The following is an 18,501-nucleotide window of genomic DNA, read 5'->3' as shown; positions in this document are numbered from 1 at the left end:
CGATTCCAGAACCCAGATATCATGACCTCAGCCAAAGGCAGACACTTAACTGATTGAGCTACCCAGGTGCCCCAAAACTCTATACTTTTAAACCCCTTCCTCCTTCACAAGTTCCCTGATTCATTGTCCCTTGAAAAAGCTACCTACTCCCAAATTTTAGGAAGTTTAGAAAGATATGTACCAAATATCTGCTTCATCTTCACAGGAAATAATGCATATCTCAATAATATATTCCTTTAAAAAAAATGTATTCCTTGGTGCAGTCTAAGTCACCCTGTCTACACTGATCAACTCTTTTCTTAGGCCAGCTTAGACCAAGTGCCTCAGAAACCCACTTTGTGAGGTAGGAATCTCATGTATTGGATCATTCTATCCATAAGGCTCTGCTTCTCAAACTTTACCATTAAAGTCTCCCTTTTTTTTTTTTTTTAAGATTTTAATTCTTTATTCATGAGAGACACAGAGAGAGAGAGGCATAGACATAGGCAGAGGGAGAAGCAGGCTCCCCATGGGGAGCCCGGTGCAGGACTTGATCCCGGGACCCCAGGATCACGACCTGAGCCAAAGGCAGACACTCAACCACTGAGCTACCGTGTGCCCTTACCACTAAAGTCGCCTAATGACAGAACACCTTGCACACTTGGGAATCTGCAGGTGAAGAACACAATTTCATTGAAGTCTCATATTTCATCTTAAGCATGCATGTACATTTTTATTGTACTATAAATTAGTTTATCTTAGTAGAAGGGTCTTAAAGTAATGAGTTAAATCACAGGCAGACCTCACTTTACACATTTCCTATATGCATTACTTGAAGTTACTTGAAGTTTAAATTACCTCAGTCTCCCTAACAATATGGTTTAAATTCTAGTTTCCACAGAATTTGAACTTTGAGTACTTACATAAAATAATAGTTACCTGCCCTTCGACTCACAAGTCACCACATAGATAACAGACCTATATCATGATCTGTTACCAATCACATCACTTCTTTGAAAGTGTCAGTGATTGGTCATTAGACAACTGTTATTCACTTTATACACGTACAGCCAAGTGAATAGTTGAGTTGCTTCATTCTTACCTGGTGGTAAATCCACATGATATTTTACAAAAATGGAAAATCAAGAGAGAGAATTGGCAAATAAAGGTGAAAGTGCATTAATGAAACAAAAAGTGATATTGCTGGAAATGAAATTTGAATGAAACTTAAATGGGTCATAAAAGAGACATCTGCTTCTGGAAAGGCAGATATTCAAGACATCTGTGCAGCCAGAGGAACCTGGGGAAGATGAGTTTATCAACATGAATGAAGAAAGTGGTTGCGATGAGAATGAAATTGTCCCTGAGGAAGTGGCAATGTCAGAAGACTTCACATTGAAAGAATTCTGAGAAATACTTCACAACTTAGAAGGCACAATGGATGAAGTAGTGGAAGCTGGTGCAAACTTAGAAGAAAAGAATATGACAGTTCATTATGACATGGAAAAGATGCTTGCTCTGTATTGTAATTATACCATGAGAAGGAGGAAACAATTTAAAGTGCCTTTGGTAAGTGTTTACAAATAAATAAAACACTTTAATTCTCCATGTTTCTGATGTTTCCTGATAGTATATTAAGGGTGCCTGAGTGGCTCAGTTGGCTAAGCATCTGCCTACGGCTCAGGTCATGATCCCAAGGTCCCGGGATGGAGCCTTGCAGAAACTCCCTGCTCAGCGGGGAGTCTGCTCCTCCTTCTTAACCTCCTCCATGCTTGTGCTCTGGCTTGCTCACTTGCTTGCTCTTTTCCTCTCAGATAAATAAATTTAAAAATCTTTTTTAAAAATAGTATACTAAATAAACAGTACTTTTACTTTTTTTTCCTTTCCTTTTACATATGTAACTGTCAGAGTTTTTAATGTTTTGACAAAAATTGTTAGAGCGTCAACAACCATAATTTTTCTCATAGATTATTATGAACACTTCACACATTTTTTAAAACAACTGATAATTTATTGAAATAGTTGGTCTAAGTATCTACAATAATATCTATAATAGTGACTTCAACTGTTCGATACCGATGGAAATAATCTACTTAATAATCTCTGAAGGACTATGCAAGTCCGTTAGTGGTTTATGGATCCTTGTCAGGAGCCAGCTTTGGAAAATCTTAAGAATCTTTGTCCTTTGGACCTTCAGCCCAAGGAAATTTTCTTGTAGTGATCCTGAGTCTTGGTGGGCTTCCAAACTGGTTCTTTTACTTTTAGTGTTGCTTTCCTTTCTGCCTCTGATCAAGTCAGCACACAGATTTTCCAGGGAATTTACATTTAGTGAATCCCCGCCTTGGATCTTACGGGAGTCCTTCTGGTATCTGTAAGCCATGGCTGTAGTGCAGAGCTTCCTGACCAACTTGTTCCCTGGTGAGAGCAAACAGCAGTAAGGCAGGAGCAAGTAGATCCTAGCTGTGCTGTGGCTGCCACCACATCTCTCCCTCAAAGAAGTGTCCAGACAGTTTTAGTCTCATACTACTATGAAAACAGAGGATGGCCTCTACTTAAGTTTGTGCTTCCTAAAACTTGTAAGTAGAATCACTTTTTTGGAAATGCACACCAGTATATCTGGAGGTGTGCATTCCCCAGTGGGAGAAGCTCAAGACTGCATGTAGGGATAGAAGTTTCAGTTCATGCTCTCCCAAGGGTTGCAGGAAGATTCTTTGTCTTTCTTACTAGGACACTCACTGGACCTTGAAATCTGTTTTTTTATATGTAAATACAATAAAATGGGTGCCTGTTTCTGCTCCGATTTGGGACTATCACTTTGTTGAACTAGTATGTAAGATTCAGTTGATAAAATTTGACTCAACTTTTGTCTTTTGTGGGAAATATTTTTAAAACAGAAGCTTGAAAGTTTAAATAGATGATGGTTTCTTATCTTAATTGAAACTAGGATACTAAATATAGTCTTTCAAAAAATCAGTTAGACTTCATGTTAACTTCTTAAAATTTTAGTAGCTACCATTTATGAAAGTACTTTGTTCCAACAAAATTCTAAACCTTTAAATACATGTAAATACATAAGCTCTCCTTTTGATTATACTGAAATTGGCTTATATATTTGCATAAATTAAGCTAAATGGATACTATTTTCTGAGAAAAACATTATCATTTATTTAATGATTATACTTTTCAGCAGGTTTCATAGTAATTTGACTCATAGAAGTCCTGTTAATATCGTATTTTCTTGAGATTTAAGTCAGAAATTGTGAAGCTTGTCAAGGACTCTGAATTTTTTTTTTTAAGATTTTATTCATGAGAGAGGGAGAGAGAGAGGCAGAGACACAGGCAGAGGGAGAATCAGGCTCCATGCAGGGAGCCCAATGTGGGACTGGATTCCGGGTCTCCAGGATCAGGCCCTGGACTGAAGGCGGCGCTAAACTGCTGAGCCACTGGGCTGCCCAAGGACTCTGAATTTAATGTTGTGTTAGTCGTTCAGAGTTCAGTGAACAAAGGTTTGACAGTAGAGAAGACAAAAAAGATAACAAGGCCTCATTTTCTTCTGTGTAAACTACAATTGGATCTAAAGACATTTGTGAAGGAAGAAAATAATGTGGCTCCTACACAGGTGTAATGATCAAATTTTCCAGGTTTGTTAAGTTCAGCTTAATTTCATGGTTGGTTTTTTTTTCAGAAACCATAATTTTTTTAAGTGTCACCAAATGGGATATAATTTCTATTCCTTAGTATGGCATACATTACCACAAGAGAAAAAAAAAAAAGTTGTAGAGTTGAAGATCATCCAACCCATTCTTTATCGTTGGAGGATATAGTCTCTAACCATCTAGGAAATGATCCTGGATATGTGGACTAACCTCTTGATATTTCCTCATCATGTTTGAATTAGAACCTATACTACTTTTTTGTTTTGTTTTGCTGTCTTTATTTAGTTTCACACTCTATTACTTCTTTAAAAACGATTTGCATTATATCGTAATTTGTTATTTACTTTTTGCTTCTTCATATGAATCCATATAGTTTTCTTAACTACACATCATCAGGAGTTTTCATGTACATGATAGGGTAGGTTGATGTGGTCAGTTTCTGTCATTTTTATTAGTATATGCTCCACTGGATAGTACTTCCACTACAAGTAGTATATGGGATAAATTATAAGCCATATTCGAGAAGCAGAATGTGCTTCCAGCACCACTTGTGCCCCCTGGTAAAGCTAGTCCTCATTCTAAGGTGGCATCCCTCCCATCACCCTGCCAACCATTGCTTATTCATAAGGCAGAGTAGATTACCTAATGTGTAGGATTCATATTGTCATTTGTACCTCTTTTTAAATATATTTTTTACTTTTGAGATTCATCTAAAAGATACCTTTTTACCTCCCTTTTCCATTAAATGGGCTTTTAAGAGGCTTTATCTCTAGGCCTAGTACAGTGATGGCTTGTATTCAAGCCAGAGAAGAGCAAAATGCACATATGCGCATGGTATTCATAGGTGGCATGTTTCCCAGGATCTTGCTAAACTCAGCTGCTTTCACATTAAAACATATTTTCTGTTCAGTAGAGTAGTTTCAGATGAAAACAATGCAGCTCTTGACCTAGGTGTATTGTATGTACATGTAGAATACTATAAAATAAAATTTCTGATTTTAGTATTTCTCTTGCATCTGTATGTGTAATCTGTTGTATCCTTTATTTCTCCTAATTTATTACCTCTTTATCCTTGTTTTCTTAATTGTTTATTAACTGTGATACAAATGCATTGAAGACTGATCATTTCTCCATTATAATAGCTGAGGGCATGCAATTTTTTTTTTTCTATTCGTGAGAGATAGAGAAAGAGGCAGAGACACAGGCAAAGGGGGAAGCAGGCTCCATGCAGGGACCCCAATGTGGGATTCGATTCTGGGTCTCCAGGATCAGGCTCTGGGCGCTAAACCACTGAGCCACCGGCGCTGCCCAAGGGCATGCAATTTGGAGCCATAACATCTTTGGTTTGAATACTGACTTTTCCAGCTACTTAGTCCGTAACCATGAACAAGTTTTGTAATCTTGCTGTACTATTTTACTTATTTACAAAAGGAAGAAAATTAATGCACCTGTATTTAATGAGATTGTATGTGTTAAGTGCTTAGTGCAAGCCTAGCACCTAGCCAATATAATAACTGACTACTAACTATAACCAGTGTGGTTATTATTTTTTCTCTACATTTACAAGGTTCCTCCTCTGTTCCAGGTGTTGTCCTGGGTATTGAAGATATAAAGATGAAAAAGACACAGTCTTTGTCCTCAAGGATCTCATAGTCTAGTCGTATGAACCAACTTAGAAAAATTAAAATACCAACATGATACAAGAACTATTAACCTTGGCTATGTTTTGGGTGTTGAGGGACAGTTTTTTTCTACTTGAGATCTTTCATTCATTAACAGAGATTACTTTTATAATAAAAACTAATTATATAAAAAAACTAATAACTATAATACACTGTAGTAGATGCTATTATTTCAGATATGCATACAGTGCTATAAGAACGGGAAAACTGATTTGTCAGGGAAGCTCTTGCATCTTAGCCTATCATCTTCATCAGACTTTCCCAAAGTCTACTAAGGTACACATCTTTGCAGAAAGCCTGACCAAAATAATCAGGTGCTAAAGACTGTCCATGAAATGGTAGCTGTGCCACTTTATGTATTGCTGTCTCTGACACAGCTGCTTTAACCTCCCAAGATTTTGCATTTTATAAGACTACCTGTGTTTTTGAGTGACACTGAGTAGGTTGAAGGTAGAATGACTTTTAAACTTCATAATGGAAGACTACTACTCTTTGATATGAAAGGTATAGTTGCCTCTTTCATTTCTGTTCGTTCTATACAAGACCGTAGGACATGACTGAAGTCTAGCCTGAAATGGGGCCTCAGCTTCACAGAATAAAGAGGAAAGACTTTGAAATCCCCCTGGAGTTTTGGTCAGCCTCTCCTTCCTCAGCCCTAAACAACTAGAAGCTCTTTGAGAGTGCAAGAACCAACCTGCATAATCCAGCTTCCTGTGGCATCATAGACCTGTCCACTATGTAATTCAGGGTATGGGATCCCTGGTTTGTTTTCAAGCTGATTGTCTATTTAGACCTAACCTCAGGATTTCTCATAGCTTGTTAACTTGCTTTTTAAGTAAATTTATCAACATTTTAGTTTATAACTTTCTGCTCTTACTCAGCTTATTTAAGAAGAGTTGTCAAAAAAAATCAGTTATGTTCCCTAATGCCAAATGTCCACTTTCCTTATTGTGTTATCAAGCTAAAAGTAGAATTGTCTATAATTTTTTCCTTATCTGTTTTCTTAGCTTTCAAAGTAATTTGTGTTTAAAATGAAAGATGAATAGGCTTATTGCCATAATTTAGTTGTGTTGAATTGTTTGGCTGTAACTTTAGTGATGATGGATACCAGATTTGTGAGCCGTGGGATCTGTTCTGTTTGGATCTGACAGCTGGCTGCATTAAATATCTTGGAGCATTTTCCTTTGCATGAGGGTAGGAGGTCAGGAGGGTGGGAACAGCAGTGGAAGAAAGCAACCCACTTGATTTAATGTGCTGTATTTGTTTACTGGTTCCAATAACATTGTGCAGCTGTTTGAACAGCTGCCTTTTTTATTTCCTTTTGTTTACTGTTTAGGTTTATTAAGCTTGTCTGTGATACCTGTTTACTGTCTGCCCTTTAACTAGCTTTCCTTCTTTATTAAATATATTTTAACATGTGCCAGTTTCTTTCAGCCCAGGCATGCTTTGATGGTTTAACAAAGTCACCTTTCTAAAAGAAAATTTTTTTAATTCTGTAGATCATACTGAAGGTGGTTTGGTTTTGCTTTCTTGTTGTCCCTTAGCTTTATTATTTTTATTTTTATTTATTTATTTAAGATTTTATTTATTTATTCATGAGAGACAGAGAGGCAGACACATAGACAGAGGGAGAAACAGGCTCTCTGCAGGAGCCCGATGTGGAACTTGATCCCAGAACTCCAGGATCGTGCCCTGAGCCAAAGGCAGATGCTCAACCCCTGAGCCACCCAGGCATCTCAGCTTTATTGTTTTTAGTCAAATGTTTTATAATTTGGTGAATAAATTACCTTAGAAATTAGTCATAATTTTTTGTTAAGGCGCCATTTATGTTAATATACTAAATCTGCCAAAGGGTAGCTTAGTCTACATGCTCCAAAACAATAATAAATAAATCAATAAAAATAAAAGTACATGAATTTTGTTTTATCTACTTTCTGTGAACAGATTGGATACCTAGAAGGCATGTACATAAAACCACACGCAGCCAAAAGATTAATCTTGAATTTGTCAATTTTCGTATTTAGTCAATTTAGGCAGATTTAAATGCAAATTTATTCAGTATTATGGTAATTTTGTTCTCTTTATACAGGTGAGGGACTTGTCCATTGCTTATATGCTGGTGACATTAACTTACCTCTATATTGGAGTCCTGGTTTTTGCTTCATTTCCTTCACCACCATTAACCAAAGATTGCATAGAGCAGGTAAGGCACTAGGTACTCTCTTTTTATGATTGTTTACACCTTCATATCTGCAAAGCAGCTGGGGTGAAATAGTAGCAAGTTATAATACCAGATAGACCTGGGTTTGAATACCATCTCTACTGTTTACTCTGCATGTGAACATTTAGGCACCTTCACCATCCTTTCTAAACTTCAGTTTCTTACTCCATTAAACAGTGTAATACATACACCACAGATTTTTAAAGAGACTCTGAAGAAAGCATACTCTACTTGCTGGCCCCTTGTGGTACTCAGAATAGATCATTTCTATTATGTGCATAGTATTTCTCTTTGTTTGGAAAACTGTTACTAGTGCTATTCATGAATTTATAAAACCTCCACTGAGGATACATCAGCCTCCTTATTTTCCAAAGCGCAGATCCTGAAATGTCCTGGATTATCTGATGTCTTCACTCATCAGTCCTAAATGATAGGTCCCATTCATTTTTGTACAGTACGGCAGGCAGTAAAAGATGATGTGGCTGTTAAAAACCAAAGGAGAGATGGAAAGAATAGAAGAAAAAATTTTACAAAAAAGGTTACACAAGTAGTAGGTTCTTTGATTTGACCCATCATAACCTTGGGAATAGTACAATTTCTACTGTAATGTGACTGACAAAATTTCCCACAAAAATAGTATTTTACAGATGAGTTTCTCTCTAGTCAGAAGAAATTTCTCTAATAGTGTAGTAGAATATACTGTATGATTTATCAGGGATGAATTATAAGAGTTATTTCAGCATATTAATATTAGTAATGTTCTCATCCTTGTAAGAGAAATAAGTTTGAATTATTACTGTTATGATAGCTTGAAATGTTCTTCTCTTGATTTCTATGATTCCAGAAGTTCTTTGGCAGGCAGATGTTTACTGAAAATTCCCCTCATGCAAACAATCCCATATAAAACCCACTCCCTTGGGAATAGGAATATCTATGGTATTCACATTTGAAAGGAAATGAAAAAACTCTGAGTAATTAACTTTTCTTTTAGATGCCAAACTAAAATGGAGAAAATCATCAAAGAAAATAGAAATAAATCCTTTTCTTCTTAGTTATAAGCTATAAATAATAATGATTCTAGGTGATACTCTCACATTATTCTATAATCTGTAATTTGAAAGTATTATGATGCTTCAAGGGAGGTAAAGCAAGGGAACTAGTGAGGATCAAATAGCATTAAATTAAATTAGCCATCTAAATGTATTAAATTTATGCTTGTACCTTACAGAGCATTGTTTTTGAGACTGTGAAGGGCAAAGTTTCCTTTGTCATTGTTTCAACGTCAAATCAATTGCAGGCCAATACTTTTGTAAAAAAGTTTCTAAACACTTATTTCAATTTCTGTACTTAGCTTATTGAAAATAATAGTTAGTAAACAGTTTGTACATGAGTATCGGTCCACAAACCACAATTTGAGTGGCATCTGTGTTCCAAATGAGCAAAAGACATTCTATTTTATAAATTTGTGTACACTGAATTGATATTTAACATTACTTCATTATCTTTCTTCGATTAGAATTTTTTAGACAACTTCCCCAGCAGTGACATCCTGTCATTCATTGCAAGGATATTCCTGCTGTTCCAGATGATGACTGTATACCCACTCCTAGGCTATTTGGCTCGTGTTCAGCTACTGGGCCATGTCTTCGGTGACATTTATCCTAGGTAAGGGCTCTTCTCTTGACCAGCAAGATGTGCCAAGCAACAAATGACTGTGCAAACAGGTCAGTTTAAAATGTGACTGATCCTTTTGCTGTAAAAATTTGCCTGATGAAAAAAAAAAAAATTTGCCTGATGAAAACGGTTACTAAGGATAGATCACAGGCGTCCTTTTCCCTGAAGAGCTGTAAAATTAGAAGCCACTTCCTCATCTAGAATGATTTAAAGTTAATTCCTGCTGGTATAGTCATGTTAGCTCTCATACCAGTTATATTTATCATATGATCTGTTTGCCATAAATCCACACATTGCCAAGAAGTTAATAGAATATAGTTACTTGTATTAGCAATGTATGGCTAATGAGAAGCAACACTTTTAATTATTGGTTATCAATATATTCTTGTATATTTATTAACATTCATGCATTTTTACTTAAATCGTGGTTGTTTAGAATTGAAGGTAAGAAATGTAGCAAGTTTAAATTTCTATTTGCTTCTATAGCTACTGCTGTATATTTTAATCTTACTGATGATGGGGCAGTTTTGAGTCCTTTTTAAAATCTATTCAAAGTTATTTACCCTAATCTAAGAGAAATTTCCATATATTGCTTCAGGGTTTCCATGTAACTTCATTTTGGATTCCTGGTTAACTCCTACTCTAACATTAAATTTTAATATAAATTCACCCTACTAAAAAGTACCCAGTCCTAACCTATTTTACTTGAAATAAACGGTCTCAAATGAAGAGAACTTTTGAATAAAAATCAGTTCTTCTTTAAAGTGAACCAATGCAATCTGTTCCCTCATTAAGTAAATAATTACTATAAATATGTTGATTTAAAAACCAAAAAGTTGTAAAAGCAAAAGTCAAGAGGTACCTCCTCTCTAACATGGACAGTAGCAACACCTACAGTTATAACATTGTTCATCTGGAAGGCTGGAGTTTAGTGCATATAAAATTCCTGTTGTATTTATGCCCTATGTTGTATTGACATTCACCAAAATAAAATAAATACAGTGAAGTCGTAGATGAAAAAATTCTGGGTAAATGAATTATTCCTGTTTTCTGCCATTATTTTGCATAATGGTGGCTCTTAGAGTGCTTTTTCCTCTTGGAAATAATCTGGAAGTTCCCTTTTATGTTCACATTACATTTCTTTCTTTACCACCAACAAACTATATAATAACATACTATCATTTGTCCTACAGTTACAAGTGCTCTACTGGACTGCATATTTCGGAGCATACATTTTTGGGCTCAGCACTTCCTTTATACTCTTAAAGTTTATTGAGAACCCCCATAAACTTTAGTTTATGTGGGTTATATCTATTAATATTTAACATGAAAAATTAAAACAGAATTTTTAAAATATTAATTAACTTATTTAAAAAACAATAATAAAACCATTACTTGTTTAAAAATAACAAATTTTTTTCAATTGGAGTTCAATTTGCCAATATATAGCATATCACCCAGTGCTCATCCCATCAAGTGCCCCCCTCAGTGCCTGTCACCCAGTCACCACAACCCCCTGCCCACCTCCCTTTCCACTACCCCTTGTTCGTTTCCCAGAATTAGGAGTCTCTCATGTTCTGTCATCCTCACTGATATTTTCACTCCTTTCCTCTTTATTACCTTTCACTGTTTTTTATATTCCCCAAATGAATGAGACCATATAATGTTTGTCCTTCTCCGATTGACTTATTTCACTCAGCATAATATCCTCCAGTTCCATCCACGTCGAAGCAAATGGTGGGTATTTGTCTTTTCTAATGGCTGAGTAATATTCTATTGTATACATATACCACAGCTTCTTTATCCATTCATCTTTCGATGGACACCGAGGCTCCTTCCACAGTTTGGCTATTGTGGACATTGCTGATATAAACATTGGGGTGCAGGTGTTCTGGCGTTTCACTGCATCTGTATCTTTGGGGTAAATCCCCAGCAGTGCAATTGCTGAGTCGTAGGACAGCTCTATTTTTAACTATAAAAATAACAGACTTAATGAAAAATAATTGTTTTTGTTTTTGTTTTTTTTTAGATTTTATTTATTTATTCATAGAGACACAGCTAGAGAGAGAGGCAGAGACACAGGCAGAGGGAGAAGCAAGGCTCCATGCAGGGAGCCCGATGTGGGACTCCATCCCCGGGTCTCCAGGATCACGCCCTGGGCTGCAGGCGGCGCTAAACCGCTGCGCCACTGGGGCTGCCCGAAAAATAATTGTTTCAAAAAAACTTTTGTTTTACATTTTCAAAACTTTTTAAGTTTTTTTAAATTAATTAATTTAAAATTTTATACATTCATGAGAGACAGAGAGAGAGGCAGAGACACAGGCAGAGGGAGAAGCAGGCTCCCTGTGGGGAGCCCAATGTGGGACTGGATCCCCGGACCCGGGATCATGATCTGAGTGGAAGGCAGATGCTCAACCACTAAGCCACCCAGACATCTCTTAGGTTGTATTTATTTAAGTAATTTCCACACCCCATTTGGAGCTTGAACTCATGACCCTGAGATTAAGGGTTGAAGCTCTTCCAATGAGCCAGCTGGGCACCCCAACATTTTCAAACTCTTTTTAATACCTGTTTTGCTAGTAGATTATTGGATTCCCCTATCTTCTGCATTCAGTCTGTTGTAATATGTTATTTAATTTAAAAGGGAGTTTTTTAAATTAAAAAACTTCAATTAATAAAGTTTTTATTTAATGGCCTTTTCAAGTTGTTATGGATATTTGATACTCTGCTGAACCTTAACAAGTGGTAGTTTCTTGTAAGTTAGTTGAATCAGCAACTCACTGATATTAAAACCTACTGGTCTGTCTTATACTTTAGATCCTTTACCTATCGTTTTTATATCATGTTTAATCATTTGAAAAATATTTCCTGAGTTCTGCAGGTCTTCCAAATGTTGACACACTTCATTATATAATATCAAAACCCACATTCAGGGATCCCTGGGTGGCGCAGCGGTTTGGCGCCTGCCTTTGGCCCAGGGCGTGATCCTGGAGACCCGGGATCGAAACCCACGTCGGGCTCCCGGTGCATGGAGCCTGCTTCTCCCTCTGCCTGTGTCTCTGCCTCTCTCTCTCTCACTGTGTGCCTATCATAAATAAATTTAAAAAAATAAATAAATAAATAAAAAACCCACATTCATATTGCCAACCAGTTTCTTCTTTTCTTTTTCTTTTTTTTTTTTTTTTAAGATTTTATTTATTTACTCATGGGAGACACAGAAAGAGAGGCAGAGACACAGGCAGAGGGAGGAGAAGCAGGCTCCATGCAAGTAGCTGATGTGGGACTCAATCCCGGGAATCCAGGATGAGGCCCTCAGCTGAAGGCAGATGCTCAACCTCTGAGCCACCCAGCTGTTCCAACCAACCAGTTTCATTATAGATAGAAGCTGTTAAATACTGGAAAACTGTCAAGCTCAGAGTGGCAAATGTGTCATCCAAAACTCTAGTTTTTACTTGAAAACTCAAATTTTATCATTGGCCACACATACCTTCCTTGAAGTGACAAAAACTCATAATCACTCATTTAAAAAAAAAAAAAAAATGTCAGGATACCTGTGTGGCTTAGCAGTTGGGTTGCTGCCTTTGGCTCAGGTGCTGATCCCAGAATCCAGGATCGAGTCCCGCATTGGGCTCCTGCAAAGAGCCCACTTCTCCCTCTGCCTATGTCTCTGCCTCTCTCTCTCTCTCTCTCTCTCTCATGAATAAATAATTTTTTTTTAAGTCTTGTCAAGTACCCAAGTCTGAAGAACCACAGTTTGTCTGTCTTTCAAGTAAAAATAGCATTCCTTGGGGCAGCCCGGTGGCGCAGCAGTTTAGCGCCACCTGCAGCCTGGGATGTGATCCTAGGGACCCGGGATCGAGTCCCACATCAGGCTGCCTGCATGGAGCCTGCTTTTCCCTCTGTATCTCCTTCTCTCTCTCTCTCTCTCTCTCTCTCTCTCAATAAATAAATAAATAAATAAATAAATAAATAAATAAATAAATAAATCTTTAAAAAAATAGCATTCCTTGGGAAAAAAGGGCTAGGTTGCTCCCTGCTCACTTGCACAAGTACTTTTCCTTAAGATAACCATTATACTTCACTGGGTAGCAGATATGCTGTATTATATACTTCCTAATTGATCACACAGAATAGTAAAAAAGATGTATATTCAAAGCATGAGATTTAGTAAAACTAATAATTTTTACTTTTCTCTGAAGGTCTATGTTTTTGAGAGTGTTTGGCAGTAAGGCATACAGTAAAAAATACATAGAGGTGCAACTGCCTCTAGCTATGCTAAGGGGCCAGCAGTTTTACCCACAATTGCTTTTGCAAAGCAAGTAATGTCTTTTATGATTTGAAATTAATCTTTACCTCAGTGACTTCCTGAAAGGGTATTGGGACCTTCCCTGGGGTTTGTGGTTATACTATGAGAACCACTTCTTTGGAAAATACACAAAGTCGTTTCCTTTTATGTCATAGAAATAACAGAGGCCCAGCCATTGTCTCAAAGCTCTGGAGCAATTTTAAAGTTGAGTTTCTAGATAAATAGCAAGATCTGGAAGCCTGAATATCTTTGTAATTCATCAGAATATATGACTAACTACTTATTTGTGTAAATAATTTTCCTCATTTTTGTTCTCTCTGTAATCTTTACCTGGGATTAATTGCCCTCTGATAACTTGGGCTCACAAGATAGCTTTGATGTGTAAATTTGGCTTTTAAGAATCATCTTTTTTGGGAAATGGAGTTATTTCTTGAGCATCAAATTTTATCTACATTATTTTTCTATTTATGGTAAACACTGAATATCTTTAAGTGGGTGAATCTGGAAAATGAAAACCTGCCCATTTTGCCTTTCCCTTAATATAATTTAGTTTCCTAATTATAAAAGTAAAATACAAAAAATATTGTAAAATATAGATTGTGAAATACAGAAAACAGGAAAAATTATTCCAAATGCCAAATCAGCACAATCACGACTGCCTTTTCAGTATATTTCCTTCTGATATTTTTTCAAATGTTTTCAGATTTTCTTGTGTAGTAAAAATCTAGCTACCCTTTTTCCAACTTGCCTAGATAGATTTTTACTATTTAGGTAACAAAGATAAGTTATTTTGAACAATATTTAGTTAGTTAGTTAGTTAGTTAGTTAGTTAGTTATAGATTTTATTTATTTAATCATGAGAGACACCGAGAGAGTGAGGCAGAAACAGAGGGAGAAGCAAGCTCCATGCAGGGTGCCTGATGTGGGACTCCAGGAACATGTCCTGAGCCAGAGGCAAACGTTCAACCACTGAGCCACCCAGGTGTCCCTTGAACAATTTTTAATATATTCCATCAAGTAAATTGTTACCTTGCTGTATATCTAGGATACTTAATGTTTTTGCCACAAATATCTTTGCTAATAGCTTTTTTCATATTTTTGTTTACTGTCCTACAAATCTTTTTTTTTTTTTAAGATTTTATTTATTTATTCATGAGAGACACAGAGAGAAAGACAGAGACTCAAGCAGAGGGAGAAGCAGGCTCCATGCAGGGAGCCTGATGTGGGACTCGATCCCCGATCTCCAGGATCACACCCTGGGCTGAAGGGGGCACTAAACTGCTGAGCCATCCCGGCTGCCCATTCCTACAAATCTTAACCTATTCATATATTTGCACAAAAGGACCAGGGTCATTATACCATCACCAGCATTGATTACTATTGATGGCTTCTCTTTTCTCCGCTTTTTGATTTTATTATCAAGTTTAAAACATTCTCATTTTGAAGATACTCGTAATGAATTTTATTCTTGTATTAATGGTTATCATTTGCCTTTTTTTATTTTTTCCTCCAAATTCTCTCCTCAACTTCTAGCATTTTCCACGTGCTGATTCTTAATCTAATTATTGTGGGAGCTGGAGTGATCATGGCCTGTTTCTACCCAAACATCGGAGGAATCATAAGGTACAACCTATAAGGGAACTGTGTCCCTTCATGTATGGGTCTTTATTTTTATGCTTTTCTTGTTGATATTGTCCTCATCATTGTTGTTAATTTAATTGTACAAAGTTTTTGTGAGTACCTAAAACTGGAAACATTTAAATATAGTTCCCTGTTAAGGTATTCATTTTCTTCCATTGCACTGCTTCTTCCTGATTTTAGAAGCCTCATTATCCCTTAGACATCTTTCCCTTTCTCTTTTTCTTTTTTTCATAATTTCCTTTGTACCTTTTTCTCTTTATCCAAAATTTAAAAAAAAATTAATATATAGTGTACTTCTTGGAGTACCTGGAGATCGCTTATATTTCTTAAGGCTGTGTTGTAACTTTTTTTTTGTTTGAGAATAGTTGAAATATTTTTAATAATAGAGACAACCACTATGCTATTTTTACTTTTATTTAAATTTATTTTAGCAGAACTTATATCTGGGCCAAAAATTTTTGTTTCTTCAGTTCTTCTGGGATGTCTTTTTCTTCTGTGCAATTTTCTCTTCTGATTTAGGAACAGTCTGCTCTTTTTTCAGTAGGGATCATCTCAGTGTGGCTGTGTTCTAACTTTTTTTTTTTTTTTAACTTTTTTAATCCATTTCTACTCAAGGCATTTTGCTGTGAGTTGCAGTCATAAAGTATGAGTTTAGGTAGGAATTTAGATCCCAGATGGCTCTTTACTTAATAGATTTTTCTTTAGTTATTAGACTTTCTCTAAAAATACTGTGATAGGTTGAGTAGATGAGGAATAAAGTTGTGATCTCAGATTCTCATGGAAGACCTAGAGGTTACAATGATCTGATTTCTCTTCCTCGACCTGTAGAACGCAGGGCTGAGTTACTTTTTTGAAACAAAAGGAGAGAGTATTTGCCTTGTGCTTATTGAATATAATGGACTTACAAGTTTCTGTTAAGCTGAGGATAGGGTAAGGGAGAAAAAAGTTCAGGTTCCTCTGTCAGTGTAGTGTTGAGGTATCTTTGATAATTATGCTGAACACCACAGAGGTACTCATCTGTTCTTATTCTTAACCAGATGCTAGCAGTCCTTCAGAAACTCAGAATGCATAATTAGTTTATAAAAGATCAAAGATAGGAAGCCTATCTCCAGATGTTTCTGAGGAAATAGCCACAAACATGGAGACAAAGAAGAACTATGGAAATTGGAGAGATGAATAAAAAACTCTGTCAAGCAGATGCTATAAAGATGAACAGGAAATAATATTTTACATTAACTTAGGAAGTAAAATGTTTTCAACTCAAATGCTTTATGTCAGCAACAGTTGAATAAAAAATAACTTTGTTGCAATATCAGACTGAAGAGGGTTTAAATTATACTATATAAACCTTAACTGTAAATCAGAAAAAGCAAAATGCAAGGTGAATATTAACCCAAAAAGTTTTTATTTTGCAGGTATTCGGGAGCAGCGTGCGGCCTGGCCTTTGTATTCATATATCCATCTCTCATCTATATAATATCCCTCCACCAAGAAGACCGTCTGACATGGCCAAAATTAATCTTTCACATTTTCATCATCATTTTGGGCCTGGCTAACCTGATTGTTCAGTTTTTTATGTGAAATACTCAAGGTCTTCTCAAGATCTTTCATGGCATTTTGAACTTTGAGAACAGCTCCACATAAATTCACTTGTAAATGCTATTGTTGCTGTAATTCTAAATGTCTTCCTAAAATCATTTTAAAAGGGGGGTGGGGAATAGTAGTCCATGAATAAGTAATTTGGATTAGAGTGGAGAAAGGAGCAAGAAGAATGATCTTTGTCTCTTTTCAAATTTACCACCCCTTCATTCTCACTGTCTTTTCTGAGTAGAAGTGTATGCCCTTCGAAAAAATGCTGGGTTTTGCTTTTTATGGATATAAGGTGGGTAGGTTTATTTTGACTACAGTAAGGATTCTCAGGGTATCACAGCAACTATTGCCAGATGCTATTTCTGTCTTATGTTTCAATGTATTCACTTTCATTTTATTGCTTGCTAGACCATTTCTGCAGTTTATCCAAACATGTACTGTTTGGGACAGTAAACCAAATACCTCATTTGTAAAAAGAATTCTCCATGGCATCAGTGTTAATAGAATGAACTCTTAACTGCATCCTTTATCTCTATTTAAAAGAGAAAGAAAGAATGTCAGTAGAGGGGCTCTTTGGTCATGAAACTTACACAAAATAAACAAACTAGGAGAGTTTGTTGCCTCTGACTTCTTTTTTCTAATCTAGTACTAGTAATTTAGGTCAAAATGCTAGAACCCCCAGCCAGATTTTGCATAGGAACCAATATGATTGTCTCCATACACCCAAAAGGGCTCTTTTGCTATTTGAATCCCTTAGCATTGCACAGGATGTCATGACAGTACCAGTGGGGAAGCATATAGGAAGCAAGTAACTGTCTCAGGTACATGAATCCTTACAAGGGAAAAGGGAAATGGAGAAGGGTCCAGAAGAGTGAGGCCTCCTGCCCAGTATATTGTAGGGGGTTGAAGTGTTGATTTACCACAAGAAAGGACTAATCCTTTTTGAGGTAAGACTTGCAAGAAGGGGACCCCCACCACCACCACCACCACCACTGCCTTACTTGTTAACTGACAGGGTAGAGATTAAATCCCCATAAGAAAAATCTCTTTGGATCTGAGAAAAGGATTAGGGAATCTGGATTCTTGAAATTAACTCTCCTCTTTTTCATTCAAACTAAAATCTAAACCCAAATTCAAAGCCATGTCTTCCATGTAATATAGACTTCATGTTCAGCTTGAAAAGTTAGTTCTCTGATTTTAGGCTAACGTTAAAAAGTATATTTTGTGGGACACCTGAGTGGCTCAGCGGTTAAATGTCTGCCTTGGGCTCAGGATGTGATCCTGGAGTCCGCGGATCAAGTCCTACATTGGGCTTCCTGCATGGAGCCTGCTTCTCCCTCTATGTCTCTGCCTCTCTCTCTGTGCCTTTCATGAATAAATAAATAAAATCTTTTTTTTTTAAGTATATTTTGTTAATACACATTCCACATTCTAGGATATATTTATGTTACTTTCTATTTCTGAGAAAGATAGGCAAAATGGTTTTTGAAAAACCGGTGAGGGGTACCTGGGTGGCTCAATCAGTTAAGCATCTGCCTTCGGCTCAGGTCATGATCCCAGGTTCCTGGGATGGAGCCCCACGTTCTCCCGCTGAGCTGGGAGCCTGCTTCTCCTTCTCCCCCTCCTCTGTCTCTCTCTCTCTCTCTCTCTCTCTCTCTCAAATAAAATCTTTTTGAAAAAAGAAAAGAAAGGTGAAATGGTCTTTTCTAAAGCCTGGTAAAGAGCCCAAAATTTCAGACCACCCATAATTTC

At 36.6% G+C, this 18,501-nt stretch overlaps 1 protein-coding gene across 10 annotated transcripts in view; it reads left to right on the top strand.

The window, feature by feature from the left end:
* SLC38A9 (solute carrier family 38 member 9) overlaps positions 1 to 17,364 on the top strand; it is an 82,335-nt gene extending 64,971 nt beyond the window's left edge. For 9 of the 10 annotated variants that reach the window (XM_072826432.1, XM_072826438.1, XM_072826436.1 and 6 more), the window contains 4 exons: positions 7,407 to 7,520; positions 9,055 to 9,203; positions 15,052 to 15,141; positions 16,575 to 17,364. In XM_072826432.1, the coding sequence (XP_072682533.1) occupies positions 7,407 to 7,520; positions 9,055 to 9,203; positions 15,052 to 15,141; positions 16,575 to 16,740 (519 nt within the window). In that variant the 3' untranslated portion in view covers positions 16,741 to 17,364. Of the gene's footprint in view, positions 1 to 7,406; positions 7,521 to 9,054; positions 9,263 to 15,051; positions 15,142 to 16,574 lie in introns of those variants that run through there. The other variant, XR_012031191.1, reaches the window with a different exon arrangement.
* Positions 17,365 to 18,501: the final 1,137 nt, after the last annotated feature.

The sequence above is a fragment of the Canis lupus genome, chromosome 5 (assembly GCF_048164855.1).
Source record: "Canis lupus baileyi chromosome 5, mCanLup2.hap1, whole genome shotgun sequence".
NCBI classification, from domain to species: Eukaryota; Metazoa; Chordata; class Mammalia; order Carnivora; family Canidae; genus Canis; species Canis lupus.
Note: the sequence above shows the minus strand (reverse complement) of the source record. Positions and strands in the feature narration are given on the sequence as shown.